The sequence below is a fragment of the Macaca thibetana genome, chromosome 6 (genome assembly GCF_024542745.1).
Source record: "Macaca thibetana thibetana isolate TM-01 chromosome 6, ASM2454274v1, whole genome shotgun sequence".
Classification (NCBI taxonomy): Eukaryota; Metazoa; Chordata; class Mammalia; order Primates; family Cercopithecidae; genus Macaca; species Macaca thibetana.
Genome location: NC_065583.1, coordinates 50,077,561 through 50,100,349, shown reverse-complemented (window position 1 = coordinate 50,100,349; position 22,789 = coordinate 50,077,561). Strand labels below are relative to the sequence as shown.

At 38.9% G+C, this 22,789-nt stretch overlaps 1 protein-coding gene across 9 annotated transcripts in view; it reads right to left on the bottom strand.

Annotated features, from left to right (window-relative positions):
- The window catches only part of RAPGEF6 (Rap guanine nucleotide exchange factor 6), a 219,071-nt gene that overhangs the window by 162,742 nt on the left and 33,540 nt on the right, over positions 1-22,789 (bottom strand). For all 9 annotated transcript variants that reach the window (XM_050792727.1, XM_050792725.1, XM_050792724.1 and 6 more), the window contains 2 exons: positions 21,966-22,022; positions 10,946-11,029 (listed from right to left, as the gene is read on the bottom strand). In XM_050792727.1, coding sequence (XP_050648684.1) covers positions 10,946-11,029; positions 21,966-22,022 — 141 coding nt within the window. The remainder of the gene's footprint in view (positions 1-10,945; positions 11,030-21,965; positions 22,023-22,789) is intronic.

Here is a 22,789-nt window from a genome sequence, read left to right as displayed (position 1 = left end):
CAAAGGAACACAGCTCCTCACCAGCAACAGAACAAAGCTGGACCGAGAATGACTTTGACAAGCTGAGAGAAGAAGGCTTCAGACGATCAAATTTCTCCGAGCTAAAGGAGGAACTACGAACCCAGCGCAAAGAAACTAAAAACGTTGAAAAAAAATCTGAAGAATGGCTAACTAGAATAACCAATGTAGAGAAGTCCTTAAATGACCTGACAGTGATGAAAACCATGACACGGGAACTACATGACAAATGAACAAGCTTCAGTAACCAACTCGATCAACTGGAAGAAAGGGTATCAATGATTGAAGATCAAATTAATGATATTAAGCGAGAAGAGAAATTTACAGAAAAAAGAGTAAAAAGAAATGAACAAAGCCTCCAAGAAATATGGGACTATGTGAAAAGACCGAATCTGCATCTGATTGGTGTACCTGAAAGTGACAGTGAGAATGGAACCCAGTTGGAAAAGATGCTGCGGGATATTATTCAGGAGAACTTCCCCAACCCAGCAAGGCAGGCCAACATTCAAATTCAGGAAATACAGAGAATGCCACAAAGATACTCCTTGAGAAGAGCAACTCCAAGACACACAATTGTCAGATTCACCAAAGTTGAAATGAAGGAAAAAATGTTAAGGGCAGCCAGAGAGAAAGGTCAGGTTACCCACAAATGGAAGCCCATCAGACTAACAGCGGATCTCTCAGCAGAAACTCTACAAGCCAGAAGAGAGTGGGGGCCAATATTCAACATTCTTAAAGAAAAGAATTTTCAACCCAGAATTTCATATCCAGCCCCACTAAGTTTCATAAGTGAAGGAGAAATAAAATCCTTTACAGACAAGCAAAGGCTGAGAGATTTTGTCACCACCAGGCCTCCACTACAAGAGATACTGAAGGAAGCACCAAACACGGAAAGGAATAACTGGTACCAGCTACTGCAACAACATGACAAATTGTAAAGACCATCGATGCTAGGAAGAAACTGCATCAACTGACAAGCAAAAGAAGCAGTTACATCATAATTACAGGATCAAGTTCACACATAATATTAACCTTAAATGTAAATGGGCTAAATGCTCCAATTAAAAGACACAGACTGGCAAATTGGATAAAGAGTCAAGACCCATCAATGTGCTGTCTTCAGGAGACCCATCTCACATGCAGACACACACACAGGCCCAAAATAAAGGGATCGAGGAAGATCTACCAAGCAAATGGAAAACAAAAAAAAGGCAAGGGTTGCAATCCTAGTCTCTGATAAAACAGACTTTAAACCAACAAAGATCAAGAGAGACAGGGAAGGCCATTACATAATGGTAAAGGGATCAATTAAACAAGAAGAGCTAACTATCCTAAATATATATGCACCCAATACAGGAGCACCCAGATTCATAAAGCAAGTCCTCAGAGACTTACAAAGAGACTTAGACTCCCATACAATAATAATAGGAGACTTTAACACCACACTGTCAACATTAGACATATCAACAAGACAGAAAGTTAACAAGGATATCCAGGAATTGAACTCAACTCTGTACCAAACAGAACTAATAGACATCTACAGAACTCTCTATCCCAAATCAACAGAATATACATTCTTCTCAGCACCACATCGCACCTATTCCAAAACTGACCACAGAGTTGGAAGTAAAAAACTCCTCAGCAAATGTAAAAGAACAGAAATTATAACAAACTGTCTCTCAGACCACAGTGCAATCAAACTAGAATTCAGGATTAAGAAACTCAATCAAAACCTCTCAACTACATGGAAACTGAACCACCTGCTCCTGAATGACTACTGGGTACATAACGAAATGAAGGCAGAAATAAAGATGTTCTTTGAAACCAATGAGAACAAAGATACAACATACCAGAATCTCTGGGACACATTTAAAGCAGTATGTAGAGGGAAATTTATAGCACTAAATGCTCACGAGAGAAAGCAGGAAAGATCTAAAATTGACAACCTAACATCACAATTAAAAGAACTAGAGAAGCAAGAGCAAACACATTCAAAAGCAAGTAGACGGCAAGAAGTAACTAGGATCAGAGCAGAACCGAAGGAGATAGAGATACAAAAAACCCTTCAAAAAATCAATGAATCCAGGAGCTGGTTTTTTGAAAAGATCAACAAAATTGATAGACTGCTAGCAAGACTAATAAAGAAGAAAAGAGAGAAGAATCAAATAGACGCAATAAAAAATGATAAAGGGGATATCACCACCGACCCCACAGAAATACAAACTACCATCAGAGAATACTGTAAACACCTCTATGCAAATAAACTAGAAAACGTAGAAGAAATGGATAAATTCCTGGACACATACACTCTCCCAAGACTAAACCAGGAAGAAGTTGAATTCCTGAATACACCAATAACAGGCTCTGAAACTGAGGCAATAATTAATAGCCTACCAACCAAAAAAAGTCCAGGACCAGAGAGATTCACAGCTGAATTCTACCAGAGGTACAAGCAGGAGCTGGTACCATTCCTTCAGAAACGATTCCAATCAACAGAAAAAGAGGGAATCCTCCCTAACTCATTTTATGAGGCCAACATCATCCTGATACCAAAGCCTGGCAGAGACACAATAAAAACAGAGAACTTTACACCAATATCCCTGACGAACATTGATGCAAAAATCCTCAATAAAATACTGGCAAACCGAATCCAGCAGCACATCAAAAAGCTTATCCACTATGATCAAGTGGGCTTCATCCCTGGGACGCAAGGCTGGTTCAACATATGCAAATCAATAAACGTAATTCATCATATAAACAGAACCAAAGACAAAAACCACATGATTATCTCAATAGATGCAGAAAAGGCCTTTGACAAAATTCAGCAGCCCTTCAGGCTAAAAACTCTCCAATAAATTTGGTATTGATGGAACATATCACAAAATAGTAAGAGCTAGTTACGACAAGCCCACAGCCAATATCATACTGAATGGGCAAAATCTGGAAAAATTCCCTTTGAAAACTGGCACAAGACAGGGATTCCCTCTCTCACCACTCCTATTCAACATAGTGTTGGAAGTTCTGACTAGGGCAATCAGGCAAGAGAAAGAAATAAAGGGTGTTCAAGTAGGAAAAGAGGAAGTCAAATTGTCCCTGTTTGCAGATGACATGATTGTATATTTAGAAAACTCCATTGTCTCAGCCCAAATTCTCCTTAAGTTGATAAGCAACTTCAGCCAAGTTTCAGGATACAAAATCAATGTGCAAAAATCACAAGCATTCTTATACACCAATAACAGACAGAAAGCCAAATCATGAGTGAATTGCCATTCACAATTGCTTCAAAGAGAAAAATGCCTAGGAATCCAACTTACAAGGGATATGAAGGACCTCTTCAAGAAGAACTACAAACCACTGCTCAGTGAAATAAAAGAGGACACAAACAAATGGAAGAACATTCCATGCTCATGATAGGAGGAATCATTATCATGAAAACGGCCATAGTGCCCCAGGTAATTTATAGATTCAATGCCACCCCCATCAAGCTACCAATGAGTTTCTTCACAGAATTGGAAAAAACTACTTTAAAGTTCATATGGAACCAAAAAAGAGCCCGCATTGCCAAGACAATCCTAAGCCAAAAGAACAAAGCTGGAGGCATCACGCTACCTGACTTCAAACTATATTACAAGGCTACAGTAACTAAAACTGCATGGTACTGGTACCAAACAGAGATATAGACCAATGGAACAGAACAGAGCCCTCAGAAATAATACAACTTTCTACAACCATCTGGTCAATCTTTGACAAACCTGACAAAAACAAGAAATGGGGAAAGGATTCCCTATTTAATAAATGGTGCTGGGAAAACTGGCTAGCCCTAAGTAGAAAGCTGAAACTGGATCCCTTTCTTACACCTTATACAAAAATGAATTCAAGATAGATTAGAGACTTCAATGTTAGACCTAAAACCATAAAAACCCTAGAAGAAAACCTAGGGACACAGGCATGGGCAAGGACTTTATGTCTAAAACACCAAAAATAATGGCAACAAAAGCCACAATTGACAAATGGGATCTAATTAAACTAAAGAGCTTCTGCATAGCAAAAGAAACTACCATCAGAGTGAACAGGCAACCTACAGAATGGGAGAAAATTTTTGCAATCTCCTCATTTGACAAAGGGCTAATATCCAGAACCTACAAAGAACTCAAACAAATTTACAAGAAAAAAACAAACAACCCCATCAAAAAGTGGGCAAAGGATATGAACAGACACTTCTCAAAAGAAGACATTTATGCAGCCAATAGACACATGAAAAAATGCTCATCACCACTAGCCATCAGAGAAATGCAAACCAAAACCACAATGAGACACCATCTCACACCAGTTACAATGGCGATCATTAAAAAGTCAGGAAACAACAGGTGCTGGAGAGGATGTGGAGAAACAGGAAAACTTTTACACTGTTGGTGGGACTGTAAACTAGTTCGACCATTGTGGAAGACAGTTTGGCGATTCCTCAAGGATCTAGAACTAGAAACACCATTTGACCCAGCCATCCCATTACTGGGTATATACCCAAAGGATTATAAATCATGCTGCTATAAAGACACATGCACACATATGTTTATTGCGGCACTATTCACAATAGCAAAGACTTGGAACCAACCCAAATGTCCATCAATGACAGACTGAATTAAGAAAATGTGGCACATATACACCATGGAATACTATGCAGCCATAAAAAAGGATGAGTTCATATCCTTTGTAGGGATGTGGATGCAGCTGGAAACCATCATTCTCAGCAAACTATTGCAAGAACAGAAAACCAAACAGTGCATGTTCTCACTCATAGGTGGGAATTGAACAATGCAAACACTTCGACACACGAAGGGGAACATCACACACTAGGGCCTGTTTTAGGGTCGGGGGGGAGGCGGGAGGGATACCATTAGGAGATATAGCTAATGTAAATGACGAGTTAATGGGTGCAGCACACCAACATGGCACATGTATACATATGTAACAAACCTGCACGTTATGCACATGTACCCTAGAACATAAAGTATAATAAAAAAAATGTGGCACATATACACCACAGAATACTATGCAGCCATAAAAAAGGATGAGTTCATGTCCTTTGTAGGGACATGGATGAAGCTAGAAACCATCATTCTCAGCAAACTATCACAAGGATAAAAAACCAAACACTACATGTTCTCACTCATAGGTGGGAATTAAACAATGAGAACACTTGGACACAAGAAGGGGAACATCACACACCAGGGCCTGTCATGGGGTGAGGAAAGGGGGAAGGGATAGCATTAGGAGATATACCTAATGTAAATGTCGAGTTAATAGGTGCAGCACACCAACATGGCACATGTATACATACGTAACAAACCTGCACGTTGTGCACATGTACCCTAGAAACTTAAAGTATAATAAAAAAAAAAGTCACTCTAATGAAAATGTATTCATCAGCAGTCATTCAAATGCAAATGAAAACTATAATAAAATGGAAAAGAATGACTGAAATTAAGCAGCCAATAACTTTAAAAAGACTTATACTACTAAGTGTTGGTTAGAATGTGGAACAATAAGAACTCTCACACACCACTGGTGGGTGTGTAAATTAGTGCATCAATTTGGAATGCAACTTGGAATTAACAAAGCTTAATGTAGGCACACCCTGTTGTTGAGACAGTCAAGTGTAAAGGGGTTCCCAGAAAAATTCTAACTGGCCTCCACACTGGGAGAAACACACACAGGAGTGGAGCCACAGAAGTTTGTGCCCTTTGCTGTGAGGAGGAGGTTGGCCCCTCCTCTTCCTGCGTGGTACCTGGGATTCAATGTGCCAGGCGGGAAGCACACTAGCAGAAACTCTGGTTTTGCAGAGAATCCTTGCTTCCCCTTTTTCCTTTTTGCCCAATAAATTCCAATATTCTCATCCTTCAAAGTTTCTGTGAGCCTAATATTTCATGGCTGTGTAACAAGACCCGGCTCTTAGCTGAACTAAGGAGGAAGTCCTACAACACTGTGAGCCAACAATTCCTTGTTAGGTATATACAGCAGAAATGCATCCACATGTGCATCTAATATACAAAAATGTTCACAGCTGCATTACTTATAATAGCCCTCAACTAAGGTGTACATATCCACAGGCCAAAACTCTTCAGACATACAAGACTGATTAAAATTTAGGAAATTGGTGTTGAGGAAAGGTAAGAGAGTAGATTTAAGAAAAGGCATGAAGCTGCTTCTAGGTAATGACAATGTTCAATTTCTTGATATGGGTAGTGATTAGGCAAACATTCGATATATAGTATTCACTAACATGTAGATTTATGTTATCTGCACTTTTCCCCATATTATATTTCACAATAAAAGAGCAGCTTTTCTCTTTGACTTAGTGATTTGGGGGTCCTGAGATTTATTTTCCTTTCACAAACTCATTCACACAAGTTTTGCTTCCCCTCTCAACCACTCTAAGCTCTGCTGGTTTGGAGGCTTAGTGTACAAAAGAGTATTGCTTCTACCAGTAAACACAACAATGGTTCCACTGAACTAGAGACTTCCACCCAGTCATTAAACCAACAGGCAGCAAAAGAGGTTAGTCCACTGGCCCATATGACTGATTCCAATTAGCAAAGGAATAATGGATTACTGCACAAAATGTAGGTAAGAGAGACTACATGTGGAACTTAGGCCATTCTCTTATGCTCCTGTTAGTACTTCCATGCCCACTATTAAAGATTAATGGGGCCAGGTGTGGTGGCTCACACTGTAATCCCAGCACTTTGGGAGGCCAAGGTGGGTAGATCACTTGAGGTCAGGAGGTCAAGACCAGCCTGGCCAACATGGTGAAACTCCATCTCTACTAAAAATACAAAAATTAGCTGGGTGTGGTGGTGCACACCTATAGTCCTAGCTACTTGGGAGGCTGAAGCAGAGGGATTGCTTGAACCTGGGAGGCAGAGGTTGAGGTGAGCCAAGACTGAGCCACCGCACTCCAGCCTGGGCAATAGAGTGAGAATCTGTCTTTAAAAAGAAAAGAAAAGATACAATAAAGATTGGTGGAAAACAGTCAGGTGAAGTGGCTCACACCTGTAATCCTAGCACTCTGGGAGGCCAAGGCAGGCAGATCACTTGAGGTCAGGAGTTTGAGACCAGCCTGGCCAACATGGTACCCTCTCTCCACAAAAAATACAAAAATTAGCCGGGCATGGTGGTGCACGCCTGTAATCCCAGCTATTTTGGAGACTGAGGCAGGAGAATCGCCAGAACCTGGGAGGCAGAGATTGCAGTGTGCTGGGATCACATCACTGCATTCCAGCCTGGGTGACGGAGGGAAGACACTGTCTTTAAAAAAAAAAAAAAGGTTAATCAAAAACTACAGCAACCAAGAAAGAGGCAGGACAGTTGAAGACACATCAAAATTAAAGTTTTGTTCCAACCACAAAGTAAAGGACACAGAACAGCTGAAGTTTTACTTGAGGCAAGAAATACTGAATGGGTAGTGAAAGACAGATATCAACAATAGCCTTGTGTCCAATTATAGAAACAAGGACTGTAGTAGCTTTTTATATTTTCTCTTAGATTACTATATATATAGTATAAGATACTGAAGGTAAACTTTACAAGGTAGTCTTTAGTTAACAGAATATTCAGAGGCACTATGACAGATTATATACAAATATAGCTAGCAATGATTGCTGTGGTTGTGTGTCTCCTTATTTGGGCGAGATGGTAAGAACTTCATTTGTATAAAGGATAGTTGCGTTTTGTTAGGTAGACACAGATCGCTGAATGGAATTTCAAATGTGTTTAGAAGCATTCATAAGGAAGCTGAGCAGCCAGGGGAGTGGACTGTGACAGTTATTTACTGCCTCTCCAAACATACTGGCTCTGGCTCTCAGCTTCAAATCTACCCTTTATTGCCCTACTTTGTGGTAAGGATGTGAATTGTGCAAATATTCTTCTTTGCTAGCTGAAAATGTTGCAGCTTTGTCAGCAGAGGGTGCTAGAGGAACACTGCAGTAAGAAAGTCTTTCCTCTGCAACTGGGGGGCTTCTGTTTCCTGTCCCCAGCTTCAGGGGCCATCTGCATCCTGGTAAGGGGGATCTCCTACGTGCCATTCCTGGCCAGCAGTTCCCTTCCCCTTCCTGCCAGCCTTGACCAGATGACTGTGGAGCAGCTCTGTCCCAGAGCAATCCAGTGAACGTCTCTGCTATTTACTGGGCTGCAACTAAGATTCTTCAACAAAGTCTGAACTCTAGTCATGAGGAAAGGGTCTCCCTTTCAAATTTGTTTTGTCCTTGGGAATTTGCCCTCAGCTGTGGGGTATTCTGCTTTATCCTTTTTAGTAGCTCATCCCTTGAATTAGTTTAATTTTAAAATTAAACTTTACCTGCTCAGGCCAGGTGCAGTGGCTCATGTCTGTAATCCCAGCATTTTGGGAGGCCAAGGCAGGCAGATGACTTGAGGTCAGGAGCCTGAGACCAGCCTAGCCAACATAGTGAAACCATGCCTGTACTAAAAATACAAACATTAGCTGGGTGTGGTGGCACACACCTGTAATCCCAGCTATTCGGAAGGCTGAGGCAGGAGAATTACTCGAACCCAGAAGGTGCAGGTTGTAGTGAGCCAAGATCCTGCCACTGCCCTCCAGCCTGGGCAACAGCAACTCTGTTTCAAATTAAAAAAATAAAAAATTTTAAAAAAAATCAAACTTTACCTGTTCCAATTATGCTGTGGTTTCTGTATTCTGTCTGAAGAAGCCAAAAATTATTTGATGCTTAATATATGCTAAGCATTATTCTAGGCAGTTTGTTATAGTAACTCACTAATCCTAAAATTGAACGTACAGTAGCCTATTATAAATTTTTCACACAAAAGATACAAATTCATTAATCAGTATTATTCTTTAGAATAAAATTCCATAATCATGTTTGCTGTAAAGTTTATGATTACATTAATGCATACCATGACTTTTTCTAAAATCTCATTCTATTTACTTAAAAAGATAAACTTCATTGTCTTGATCACAAACTAGTAATGAATTATTGCAGTTGATTAAGGTCTACTAAATGTCCTCACAGTAAATTCTTGACCATTCAGAACACAGCAGGAGTGTTCGAAAGAAAAATACTAATAATCTTTTTTTTTTTTTTTTTTTTTTTTTTTTGAGACGGAGTCTCATTCTGTCGCCTAGGCTGGAGTGCAGTGGCCAGATCTCGGCTCACTGCAAACTCCACCTCCCGGGTTTATGCCATTCTCCTGCCTCAGCCTCCTGAGTAACTGGGACAACAGGTGCCCGCCACCACGCCTGGCTAGTTTTTTGTATTTTTTAATAGAGACGGGGTTTCACTGTGTTAGCCAGGATGGTCTCGATCTCCTGACCTTGTGATCCGCCCGTCTCGGCCTCCCAAAGTGCTGGGATTACAGGCTTGAGCCACTGTGCCCGGCCTATAATCAAACTATAACTGTAGGCAAGTCAATCCAGCTTATTCAGTTCTCAGGGGCTAAAAATACAAATTCATTAATGTGAGATTCACAAATATAGGGAAAAGGAACAATGGCCAAAAAGCTCAAAAAAACCAGAACTACTATATATTTATAAATGCAGTCAACTACATGTGTTATTCAACTAGTCAATTAGCACATTTCATGCAAAGGCCAATGATGTAAAGTTTCAGGAGTCAAGGCATGACTTCTAAAATATTTAAATCGAGATGTCCCATATCCTGATATTTATGTTAAATAGTTATGCTACTAAATGAACTACAATCGGAAGTCTTACTTTCAAAGCCTAGAAATTTCTTCTTAACATTATGGGAAAAAGTCACTAAAAATTACATTTATATGTCACTAAAGCATACGTTGAGGCCCCAAAATCTTAATAATTACTAACAGAATTCCACAATTGACCTTCTTTCCACCGCCCTTCTCTTTTATGTAATAGTTATGATAATAATTAACAATTATTTTTAACTGCCAGGTACTGTTCTAAGAGCTTTGTATAGAGTAAGTCATTTATTTCTCAGCATTAGCCTATGCTATGAAAGAAGTTGTATTATTATGATCATTTTACAAATGAACAAAGTAAGGCACAAAGAAATTAATCTGCCCAAGAAATAGTACAGCAGATATGAACTCATGGAGTCTGGCTCCAGAATGTGCCCTTATAGACTTCTGTTGAAAGCATCTGTAGTAGTTTCCTAACACCTCATGACAATACTTAAGTAGGTACCACTATTATTCCCATTTTTCAGTCAAGAAAACTAAAATTTGTCCCAAGTCACATAACTAGTGATGAAATCAGAATTGTAATCTAGTTGATTTACTACAAAAACCAATTTCTTAACTATTACATCACCTCTCTACATCCAATAATAGCAATGTATCAAAAACCCATTAGATAAATCAGCTCAAATCATACATAAAACTAATTTTTTTTTTTTTTTGAGACAGATTTTCGCTCTTGTTGCCCAGGCTGGAGTGTAATGGCATGGTCTCGGCTCACGGCAAACTCCACCTCCTGGGTTCAAGCAATTCTCCTGCCTCAGCCTCCCGAGTAGCTGGAATTACAGGTATGTGCCACCACACCCGGCTAATTTCGTATTTTTAGTAGAGACGGGGTTTCTCCATGTTGGTCAGACTGGTCTCGAACTCCCGACCTCAGGTGATCCGCCAGCATCAGTCTCCTAAAGTGCTGGGATTACAGGTGTGAGCCACCACACCCAGCTCCCATAAAACTAATTTTCAAACAGGAAGAAGATATCATGTCATGGTGTAAGCTTACAGATTATACCCCCAGAAATACAAAAGATTAACTGATTCCTGCCAAGTATTTCCAATGGTGCCAACAAGCAAAGACATTTAAAAGATGTATCACCTACTGAAAGAAAACATACATCCTATACAAAATAGTTTAATATTAACTTTGCCTGCCATATGTACTAAGCAGCAAATGTGAACGTACCTGCAAGGAGGCAAGACCATGGAGCCTTTCACAAGCACAGATCCAGAAAGTAGGATATACCAACATCTGGCAATCGTTTCTGAACTGTTTAAATAAATAAGTAAATAAATGAGTAAAATAACATACATGTTCATATGTACATGAATTCAATATGAAATATATTCTGGTAATAGTACAAATAATTAAAAATTAAGTAACAGTACTTAGAAATTTGGGATATTTTGCCTGTTGCCTAAGGTTTTATATAGACCACATTTACCTGAAATAAAAGTATAATCACTATCTTAAGATACATACTATAAAACACCAATACTTAAAGTGAATAAAGTACTTTGGAAATACATTTTAGCAAAAAACAACAATCATTGTTTATACTGTTCCCTGAAATAAATTTCAGTTTAATTAAAGCTTTAAAGCTAAGAAAGCAATTAACAAACACGTTTCCTAGAAAAAAAGAAAACAGAGAAGAATTATATCACACTTGTAGAAGAAAATAACATTTAATTCTGAAGTATATTAGCCCATACAAGTTGAAACTTGAATACAACAAAAAGATGAACAGAAAATAATTCTCAAATGTGATATGATTAAAGATAATACCTGTAATAGGTACCAGTACTCACAGAAATGCATTACTATTTCAAGTAGTAAATGAACAAAAGATAAAAACAGACAATTCTTAACAGGTACACAAAACACACAGTCACTAGTAAACAGAAAATGCAAATGAAAACAATTCTAAAATACCAAATCCACACATAGTATCCATTTTACAGAAGCTGTGATAAAAATTTATTCACTGCTTACTAATACTGCAAATCAGAATCACCACAACCTTTTTTCCAAATCAATATAGGAATCCACAGCACAAGCCACAAGGATGTCATAACCTTTAGCTCCAACAATGTTATACCAAGGAATTTACCACAGAGAAATCATTCTTATTCTTCACAACAAAGTTTCAGATGAAGTTTTTCTTACTGTCTATGTTTTCTAATTTTCCTGTAATTATATGTGCAATAATAGAAACACAAATTATTATTAGTAGTGGGGCACTGCTACAAAGATATCTGAAAATGTAGAAGTGACTTTGGAACTGGGTAACGGGCAGAGGCTGGAACGGTTTGGAGGACTCAGAAAAAGACAGAAAAGATGTGGAAAAGTTTGGAACTTCCTAGAGACTTGTTGAATGCTTTTGACCAAAATGCTGATAAGTGATATAAACAATGAAGTCCAGGCTGAGGTGATCTCAGATGGAGATGAGGAACTTATTGGAAACTGGAGTAAAGGTCACTCTTGCTATGCTTTAGCAATGAGACTGGTGGCATTTTGCCCCTGCCCTAGAGATCTGTGGAACTTTGAAACTTGAGAGACATGATTTAGGGTATCTGGCAGAAGAAATTTCTAAGCAGCAAAGCATTCAAGAGGTGACCTGGCTGTTTCTAAAAGTGTACGTTCATATGCATGAACAAAGTGATTATCTGAAACGAACTTATATTTAAAAGGGAAGTAGGGCATAAAAGTTTAGAAAATTTGCAGCCTGATCATGCGGTAGAAAAGAAAAACCCATTCTCTGGGGAGAAATTCAAGCCCGCTGCAGAAATGTGCACAACAGGAGCCAAACGTTAATAGCCAAGAGAATGGGGAAAATGTTTCCAGGGCATTTCAGAGTCTTTCAAGGTAGCCCCTCCTATCACAGGCCCAGAGGCCAACCAAAAATGACTTCGTGGGCTGGGCCCAGGGCCCTGCTACTCTGTGCAGCCTCAGGACTTGGTGCCCTGCATCCCAGCTGCTCCAGCTCCATCCAGGGGCAGATTTACCCCATGCTGTTCTCATGATAGTGAGCTCTCACAAGATTTGCTGGTTTAAAAGTGTGTGGCCAAAAGGGGCCAACGATACAGTTAAGGTCATTGAATCAGAGGCTGCAAGCCCCAAGTCTTGGTGGCTTCCACATGGTGTTGGGCCTATGGGTATGCAGAAGGCAAAAATTGAGGTTTGGGAAACTCTGCCTAGATTTCAGAGGATGTATGGAAATGCCTGGATATCCAGGAAGAAGTCTGCTGCAGAGGCAGAGCCCTCATGGAGAACCTCCACTAGGGCAGTGCAGAGGGAAAATGTGGGGTTGGAGCCCCCACATAGAGTCCCCACTGGGGCACTGTCTAGTGGAGCTGCGAAAAGGGGGCCATTGTCCTTCAGACCCCAGAATGGTAGACCCACAGTCTGCAGTGAGAGCCTAGAAAAGCCACAGGCACTCAACACCAGCCCATGAAAGCAGCCACAGGGGCGGTACCCTGCACAGCCGACAGGGGCAGAGCTGCCCAAGGCCTTGGGGGCCCACCACTTGCCTCAGCGTGCCCTGGATGTCAGACATAGAGTCAATGGAAATTATTTGGAAGCTTTAAGATTTAATGACTGCCCTGCTGGGTTTCGGACTAGCGTGGGACCTGTAGCCCCTTTATTTTGGCCAATTTCTACCATTTGGAGCAGAAGCATTTACCCCATGCCTATACCTCCACTGTATCTTGGAAGTAACTTGTTTTTTATTTTACAGGCTCATAGGTGGAAGGGACTTGCCATGTCTCAGATGAGACTTTGGACTTGGACTTTTAAGTTAATGTCAGATTGAGTTAAGACTTTTGGTTACTGCTGGAAAGGCATGATTGGTTTTCAAATGAGAAGGACATGAGATTTGGGAGGGGCCAGTGGTAGAATAATATGGTTTGGCTCTATGTCCCCACTCAAATCTCATGTCAAATTGTAATCCTCATGTTAGGGGAGGGGCCTGGTGGGAGGTGACTGGATCATGGGGACAGATTTTCCCCCATGCTGTTCTCATGATAGTGAGTTCCACAAGATCTGACGGTTTAAGTGTGACATTTCCCCCCATTGCATTCTCTCTCTCTCTCTCTCTCCTGCTCCACCATGGTAAGGAGTGCTTGTTTCCCCTTCACCTTCTGCTATGATTGTAAGTTTCCTAAGACCTCCCACTCATGCTTCCTGTGAAGCCTGTGGAACTGTGAGTCAAACAAACCTCTTTTCTTCACAAATTACCCAGTCTCAGGTAGTTCTTTATGACAATATGAGAATGGAGCAATACAGAGACCAAAGGTAATTTGCTATCAGCTTAAAATAGTGCATTATAACAAGACTCTTTATGCTAGCTCTATAGTAAACATAAAGAAAGAAATTACAGCAGATATACAAAGGAGAAAGAGAAAGGAAACAAAGTATAGCACCACAGTGAGCAACAAAACCACAGACGTGAACAAGAGAGAAAGAATGCTACAAAAAAAAAATCTATAAAACAACCAGAAAACCATTAACACAAAGGCAGCAATAAATCCTCAACTATAAATAACAGCCTTGAATGTGACTGGGTAAGTTCCTCCAGTTAAAATATATAGAATGGCTGAGTGGATAATAAAACCCAAATGTATGCTGCCTATAACAGACTCACCTCACTGTTAAAGACAAACATAGATTGAAAGTTAAGGGATAGAGGTTGGGTGCAGTGGTTTACACCTGTAATCCTAGCATTTTGGGAGGCCGAGACAGGAAGATCACCTGAGGTCAAGAGTTCAAGACCAGTGTGGCCAACATGGCAAAACCCTGTCTCTACTAAAAAATACAAAAATTAGCTGGGTGTGGTGGTGCGCGCCTGTAATACCAGCTGTTTGGGAGGCTGAAGCACAAGATCACTTGAATACAGGAGGTGGAGGGTACAGTGAGTCACACCACTGTGCTCCAGCCTGGGGAACGGTGTGAGACTCTGTCACACACACACACAAAAAAATTAAAGGATAGAAAAAGACATCCATGTAAATGGAAACCCAAAGCAAACAGGAGTAGCCATGCTTACTTTAAGTCAAAAACTGTAAAAAGAGACAGAAAAGGTGATTATATAATGATAAAGGGATCAATTCAGCAGGAAGATACAACAATTACATTATTTATAATATATATTATATAATCATTATATAATATACAATTGTGTCTCTCATATATATTTACAGTATATATTAACACACACCCCGAACACTGGAGTGCCCAAGTCTGTAAAGCAAATATCATTAGATCTAAAGGGAGAGACAGACTATAATACAGTAATAGCAGGGAACTTGAACACCCCACTTTCAGCAATGGACTGATACACAGACCTCAAAATATACTACAAAGCTACTGCAACCAAAAAAGCATGGCACTGACATAAAAACAGACCAATAGAGCAGAATGGATATCCCAGAATTAAAGTCATGCATCTACAGACAACTGATTTTCAAAACAGGTGCCAAAAACACTTATAAAATGTGTTATCTACTTGCAGAAGAATAAGACTAAACTACTTCTCACTATATACAAAAATCAACTCAAAATGGATTAAAGACTTAAATGTGAAACCTAAAACCATGAAATCTACTGGAAGAAAACAGGGGAAAATGCTTTACAACACTGTGCTAGGCAAGGATTTTTAAAGCGAAGACCTCAAAACACAGGCAACAGAAACAAAAACAGACAAATCTGATTACATCAAACCAAAAAGTTTTTGTGCAGCAAAGGAAACAACTGATAAAATGAATAGACAATCTACAGAAATAGGAGAGAATTGCAAACTATACATCTGACAATGGGTTAATATCCAGAATATATATAAAAAACTTAATAGCAAAAAAAAAAAAACTGATTAAAAATGGGCAAAATAGCTTAACAGACATTTCGAAAGGAAGATATAAAAAGAGCCAACAGGTATACGAAAAAATATTCAAATAAACTAATCATCAGGCAAATGCAAACCCAAACCACAACAAGACACCACTTCATTCCAATGAGAATGGCTACTATCAAAAAGAAAAAAGAAAACAAGTGTTGGCGAGGATTTCAGGAGAAGGGAACACTTATACACTGTTGGTGGGAACGTAAATTAGTAGTTATTATGGAAAACAATATGGAGGTTACTAAAAAAATTAAAAAATGGAACTTCTAGATGATCCAGCAATCCTACTACTGGATATATATCCAAAGGAAATGAAATCAGTATGTCAAAGAAATATCTGCACTCCCATATTTTACAATAGCCAAAATACAGACTCAACCTAAGTGTCCAACAATGAAAGAATAGATAAAGAAAATGGGGGTATATATACTCAATAGAATATCATTCGGCCATAAAAAGAATGAAATCCTGTCATCTGTAGCAACATGGATGGAAATGGAGGATAGTATGTTAAGTGAAATAAGACAGAGAGAGAGAGGCAAATACTGCAGGATATCACTTATATGTGGAATCTAAAAAATAAAAAGTTGGTACCATAGAAGTGGAGTAGAAGAGTGGTTATCAGAGACTGGAGTGGGGAGGTGGGAGAGAAAGATGAGGAGAGGTTGGTTAGTGGGTACAAAGTTACAATAAAATAAGAAAAATAAGTTCTGGTGTTCTATTGCACAGTAGGATTATTATGGTTAACAGTAAAGTAGTGTATATTACAAAATAGCCAGAAGAGAGGCTTTTGAATGTTTTCACCACCAAAAAATGATTAAATGTATGAGGTGATGGATATGCTAACTACCCTAACTTGTACATTGTATAAACAACACATAACTGTATTGGAATACCAACTTGAACTCCATAAATATGTACAATTATAATGTGTCAATTAAAAAGTTAAAAAATTATCAACATTGCTGGAAATGAGACCAAATAACCTAAAATCCACAGGAAAAAAACCTGCTATATTTATTACATTCAAGAAAAAAGGAAAACAGATGATGGATTAAACCAAAGAACTGGTATCTATGTAACAGAAATGAAAATCTAGAATTGAAAAACTACAATTAAAACTTTAAAATTCACGAGTGGGTACTTTAGAAACAGCAGAAGACAGAAATTCACAAATTAGAAAATAAGGCAGTAGAAAATGGGAGACTGAAGCACATACAGAAAAAAGAACAGGAAGATGGAAAACAGTACAAAGGAAATACGGGACAAAATAAAGCAGGAAGGAGGAAAAAGAAAATAGGAAAGAAGCAATAATATAAAAAATATTCTATAAGAATTTTCCAAAATCGATGAAAGATATCAAATCAGGGTATCATGAAGATCTATAAACCCTAAACAGAATAAATACAAAGAAAATCCTACCTAGCAACGTTAGACACAACTTCTGAAAAGCAAAAAAGCAAGAAAAATCTCAGAAGCAGAGGAAAAAACATACTAACTGCAAAGGAGTAACAAGAACACTGATTACTGATTCTTCAACATAAACAGAAGCAAGAACATGATAAAACACCTTTAAAGTGTTACAGAAAAAACTGCTAGAACTGTTTATGTAGGAAAAACACCCTCCTAAAACACTGCTGCAAAGAATTAAAGACTAAATAAATGGAAGAATATAGATGTTCGCAGATTGACAGATTCATTATAACAACAATGTCATTTCTCTCTGAATTGATTTATGAATTTAATGCTATCCTAATCCAAAGCCCATAGCCTCCCACAGGCTTTCCTGCGTATATCTGTGTGTGGAAATTGACAAGCTGATTCTAGAATTTACACAGAAAGGCAAAGCAACAATGATAGCCAAGACAATCTTGAAGAACAAGCCTGAGTACAAGCCTGAGTTGCTCTACTGAATACAAACTCATGCTATCAGATATCAAAACACACAGCTTAGGCCGAGCTTGGGGGCTCAAGCCTGTAATCTCAGCCGTTTTGGAGGCAAAGACGGGCGGATCCCTTGATGCCAGGGGTTTGAGACCAACCTGGCCTACGTGGTGAAACCCTGTTTTTACTAAATCCTGTCTCTACTAAAAATACAAAAAGTAGCCAGGCATGGTGGTCCATACTTGTGATCCCAGCTACTCGGAAGGCTGAGGCATGAGAATCACTTGAACCCAGGATGCAGAGGTTGCAGTGAGCCGAGATTTTGCCACTGCACTCCAGCCTGGGTGACAGAGTGAGATTGTCTCAAAAACAAACAACAATGACAAAAACAAACAAAAAAACCCAAACTACACAGCTTGACAGGGCAGTACTTACATGAACACAGGCATGAGCAAAATAAACAAATGAGCAAAATAAACAATAAGCAAGTGAGCAATAAACAACTGAACAAAATAGAGACCACGCAAAGTGAACACTGCACAGCTGGAGGGAAAAAGACAGTTTTTCAATAAATGGTGCTGAATCAACTGAACATCCATAGGGATACCTAATGAATCTTGCCAATAATAAAATCCATGCTTTCAGTCAACAATTTACATTTTAGAAAATTTGTATCCATTACTGTGAGTTTAGCACTTCCCTAAACTTTTCAGAAGAGGCTAGTGGTGATATTAGCAATGCCATTTTTGATAAAGTATTTTTTTAAGTGCCAAAATGAGAAAAATTGAGAAATATTGAGGACCATCAATATTTTCCAAATGACCAACGCATGGCATTACAAAAATCAAACATAGAGAAATGACTGATTCAATGTGCAAGACAGACCAATTGTTTCTAATGCAACAGAGTAAAAAGTTCATGGATAAAGTCTCAGACACCATGTTGAAACTAACCTGTAAGCAACTTGTCAAGTTTTGGTACTGTTTTAAAGAAGAATACCCAACCTATCTGAAAAGAACCTCCCCCGCATTTGTTTTTTTTTTTGTTTGTTTGTTTGTTTTTTTACAACTTCTCTGTAGGAAGAATTCTTTCATTCAAAAAATATATCACAACAGACTGAATGCAGCAGATATGAGAATCCGACTAATATCAGAGACATTAGATTTGCTAAACTATAATTAAATCTTTTATGAAAATAGTTCTAATAAACGTTAATTGTGTTAACATGTAATGAGGCTGGGCGCAGTGGCTCATGCCTGTAATCCCAGCACTTTGGGAAGCCGAGGCAGACAGATCACCTGAGGTCAGGAGGTTGAGACCAGCCTGGCCAATGTGGTGAAACCCCGTCTCTACTAAAAATACAAAAATTAGCCAGACGTGGTGGCACGTGCCTGTAGTCTCAGCTACTTCGGAGTCTGAGGCAGGAGAATCGTTTGAACTCAGGAGGCGGAGGTTGTAGTAAGCCGAGATTGCGCCACTGCACTCCAGCCTGGGTGACAGAGCGAGATGAAAAGAATGAGACAAAAGAATGAGAAGAAAGGAAAGAAAGAGAGAGAGAGACAGAGAGAGAGAGAGACGGGAAGGGGAGGGGAGGGGAGGGGAGGGGAGGGGAGGGGAAGGAAAGGAAGGAAGGGAAGGGAAGGGAAGGGAAGGGAAGGGAAGGGAAGGGAAGGGAAGGGAAGGGAAGGGAAGGGAAAGAAAGGAAGGAAAAGAAAGAGAGACAAAGGGGTGGGCGGGAGAGAAAGAGAGGAAAAGAAAAGAAAAGAAAAGAAGAGAAGGAGGGAGGGAAGGAAGGAAGGAAAGGAAAAAACGTGATGGGTTTCTCATTAAATTCAAAATGACTAATAAATATTTTTAAAATTAAGAAAAATGAATCTTGAATTCTACCTCACATCACAAGTAAAATTCAATTCCAAGATGAATTGTAGATCTATATTTGAGAAACAAAACACCAAACTTTTAGAGGAGAAACAAAGAAAATCTTCACAATCATGAAGAAAGGAAAGATTTGACTTTTTAAAAAAAGGACACAAAAGGCCCTAATCACAAGGGGACAAGTTGAGAAAGGAATTACTCTTCCTCAAAAGATGCCAATAATGGAGCAAAAAGAGTTGTGTTTAGTGGCGTATGCCTGTAATCCTCGGGAGTCTGAAGCAGGAGGATCTCTTGAGCCTAAGAGTTCAAGATTTGGCCTGGGCAACACAGGAAACCCCATTTCAAAAAAAAAAAAAAAAGGCCAGGTGCTGTGACTCTCGCCTGTAATCTCAGCACTTTGGGAGGCCGAGGTGGGTGGATCACCTGAGGTCACGAATTCAAGACCAACCTGACCAACAGGGTGAAACCCCATCTCTACTAAAAATACAAAAAATTAGCTGGGCGTGGTGGCAGACGCCTATAATCCCAGCTACTCAGGAGGCTGGGGCAGGAGAATCGCTTGAACTCAAGAGGCAGAGGTTGAAGTGAGTTGAGATCACACCACTGCACTCCAGCCTCAGTGACAAGAGTGAGACTCCATCTCAAAAAAAAAAAAAACACCCAGAAAAAAGGAAAAGTGGCACAGTGGATAACAGAATAAACATACCCAACAAAGGACTTCCATTCAGAATTCAAAAAGAACTTTTATAAATCAATAGAAATCATACTGACAACCCAATTAATAAAAGAAGCTATCTAAATACCTGATAGAAACATAAAGGTCATTCATCATCATTAGTAATAGGGAAATGTAAAATAAAATCACAATGAGCTAACATAACATAATCAGCAGCCGAGTAGCAAAAATTCAAAATAAGCAAACAATAAAACACAAATATTAAGGGCTGTCAAACATGTAGAGCAACTGGAACTTAACTATACTGAGCTAATGGTTATTAAAATTGGTACAACTGGCCGAGCGCGGTGGCTCAAGCCTGTAATCCCAGCACCTTGGGAGGCTGAGGCAGGCAGATCATGAGGTCAGGAGATCGAGACAATCCTGGCTAACACAGTGAAACCCCATCTCTACTAAAAATACAAAACAAAACAAAAAAATTAGCTGGGCGTGGTGGTGGGCGCCTGTAGTCCCAGCTACTCAGGAGGCTGAGGCAGAGAATGGCATGAACCCAGGAGGCGGAGCTTGCAGTGAGCTGAGATTTCGCCACTGCACTCCAGCCTGGGTGACACAGTGAGACTCCATTTAAAAAAAAAAAAAAAAAAAAATTCATAAAACTAATTTTAAAAAACAGTCACATTCTCCTGAATTTTTGAACATGCACATTTCCACTACAGTCATGCCTTACTTAATGATGGTGATACTTTCTGAAAAATGCATCATTAGATGATTTCATCATGTGAACATCATAGAGTATACTTAACATAAACCTAGAAGACAGTATAGCCTACTATACACCTAGGCTATATGGTATATAGTCTATTGCTCCTAGTGCACATACCTGTACGGCATGTTACTCTACTGAATACTGCATGCAACTGTGACACAACAGTCCATCACTGACTGAAACAACGTTATGTGGCACATGACCATAATTTTATTCCTAAGAATATCCTCAACAGCAGTAAGCAATAAGGGCACAAAAATAACACAATGTTAATAGAAACTGTATTATTTATCATACTGAAAACTAGAAATTGGCCAGGCGCAGTGGCTCACACCTGTAATTCCAGCACTATGGGAGGCTGAGGCAGGTGGATCACCTGAGGTCAGAAGTTCGAGACCAGCTTGAACTTCACCAACATGGTGAAACCTCATCTCTACTAAAGATACAAAAAGTAGCCGGGCGTGGCGGCTAATGCCTGCAAACCCAGCTACTTGGGAGGCTGAGGCAGCAGAATCACTTGAACCTGGGAGGTGGAGGTTGCAGTGAGCTGAGATTACACGACTGCACTCCAGCCTGGGTGACAAGAGCGAAACTCCATCTCAAAAAAAACCAAACAAACTTTTAAAAAAAGGAAAACTAGAAATAACCCAACTATGAACAGTGGAAGGGAGAAACAAATCGTTATTTGCACACAATTGTATACTGTACAGCAGTGAAAAAGAACACATGCAAAAACATAGAAAAATTTGGAAATTTATTAAGTAAAAAAGCCTCACCAAAGGATTCTCTCTATAGCAAGTTCAATAAGTGGCAAAACTAACCTATAGTAATACAAGTCAGAATTGTGATTACCTTTCCAAAAGAAAGTTGATGAGAGCCTTCTGGAAAACTGATATCTTTATTTTCATGTGAGTTGTCATTACACATTTAGTGTATATTTATTAAAATTCATTGCATTGTACACCCTTGGTGTATTCTATGTATGTTATATACTTCATGGTTTATGAATTTTTTCATAAATTGTCCCAGAATCAAATGAATTTCAATGCTAAGAGTTAAAATTTAAACATAAAAGTCATTAGTTTAAGTGAATTATAGAAATACTTACCAAAAGAGAACCTGATTGCCACTGTATCTCTCATAGCGTGCTCTTGCAGACATTAACCTATTAAAAAAAATTGAAGATTTTATCTTACATTTTGTTTTTAAAATTGTTGTAATTACAACAGAAAATGACCAGATCTACCAGCATGTTTTCACCAAAGTACAAAGAGTTTAGAAATATATCTATATTTTATATATATAATGCAATAATATAGATAATATTCAGTGGCATCAACCATAATACTCTTTATGTACATTATAAAATCTGTCAACTCACATCAAAAGTTTTCATTACAAAAAATATACATTTGTCTGATTCACTACTGAATCCTCAGTGTGAAGAGCAGTTACTGGCAGAGGCATGTACATACAAAAAAATTGCTGAATATATAAATCAGTTTGCAATAAAAAATACTTTGAGTATTACAAAATGCTAATTTTTCAGTTTTCTTTCTTCCTAATTATTTGGCATATACTAACAGCTGAATTACGTTATACAGAAAACATATAATGAATAATAAATCCCTAACAATTATATTTTATCAATCTGGTCAATAACCAGAAACTTGATGAATACCCAGGAAAAGTCACTGGATATGCTGTTCACGGTGGGAACACACGTTTAATTAAAATATTATATAGTTAAGTGTTTTATAGCACTCCAAAGTGTTTTTATAAATATAATCATAATGATATATGATAACCAGGACAGATAGCCAGCCAATTTTTCAGAAGAAAAAAATGAGGTTCAGAAAGTTTATGGGTCTCGTCCATAGGAGCTTAGGCCAAATCAAGGTTACTGCTCCTTCCACATTAATACAACACTAT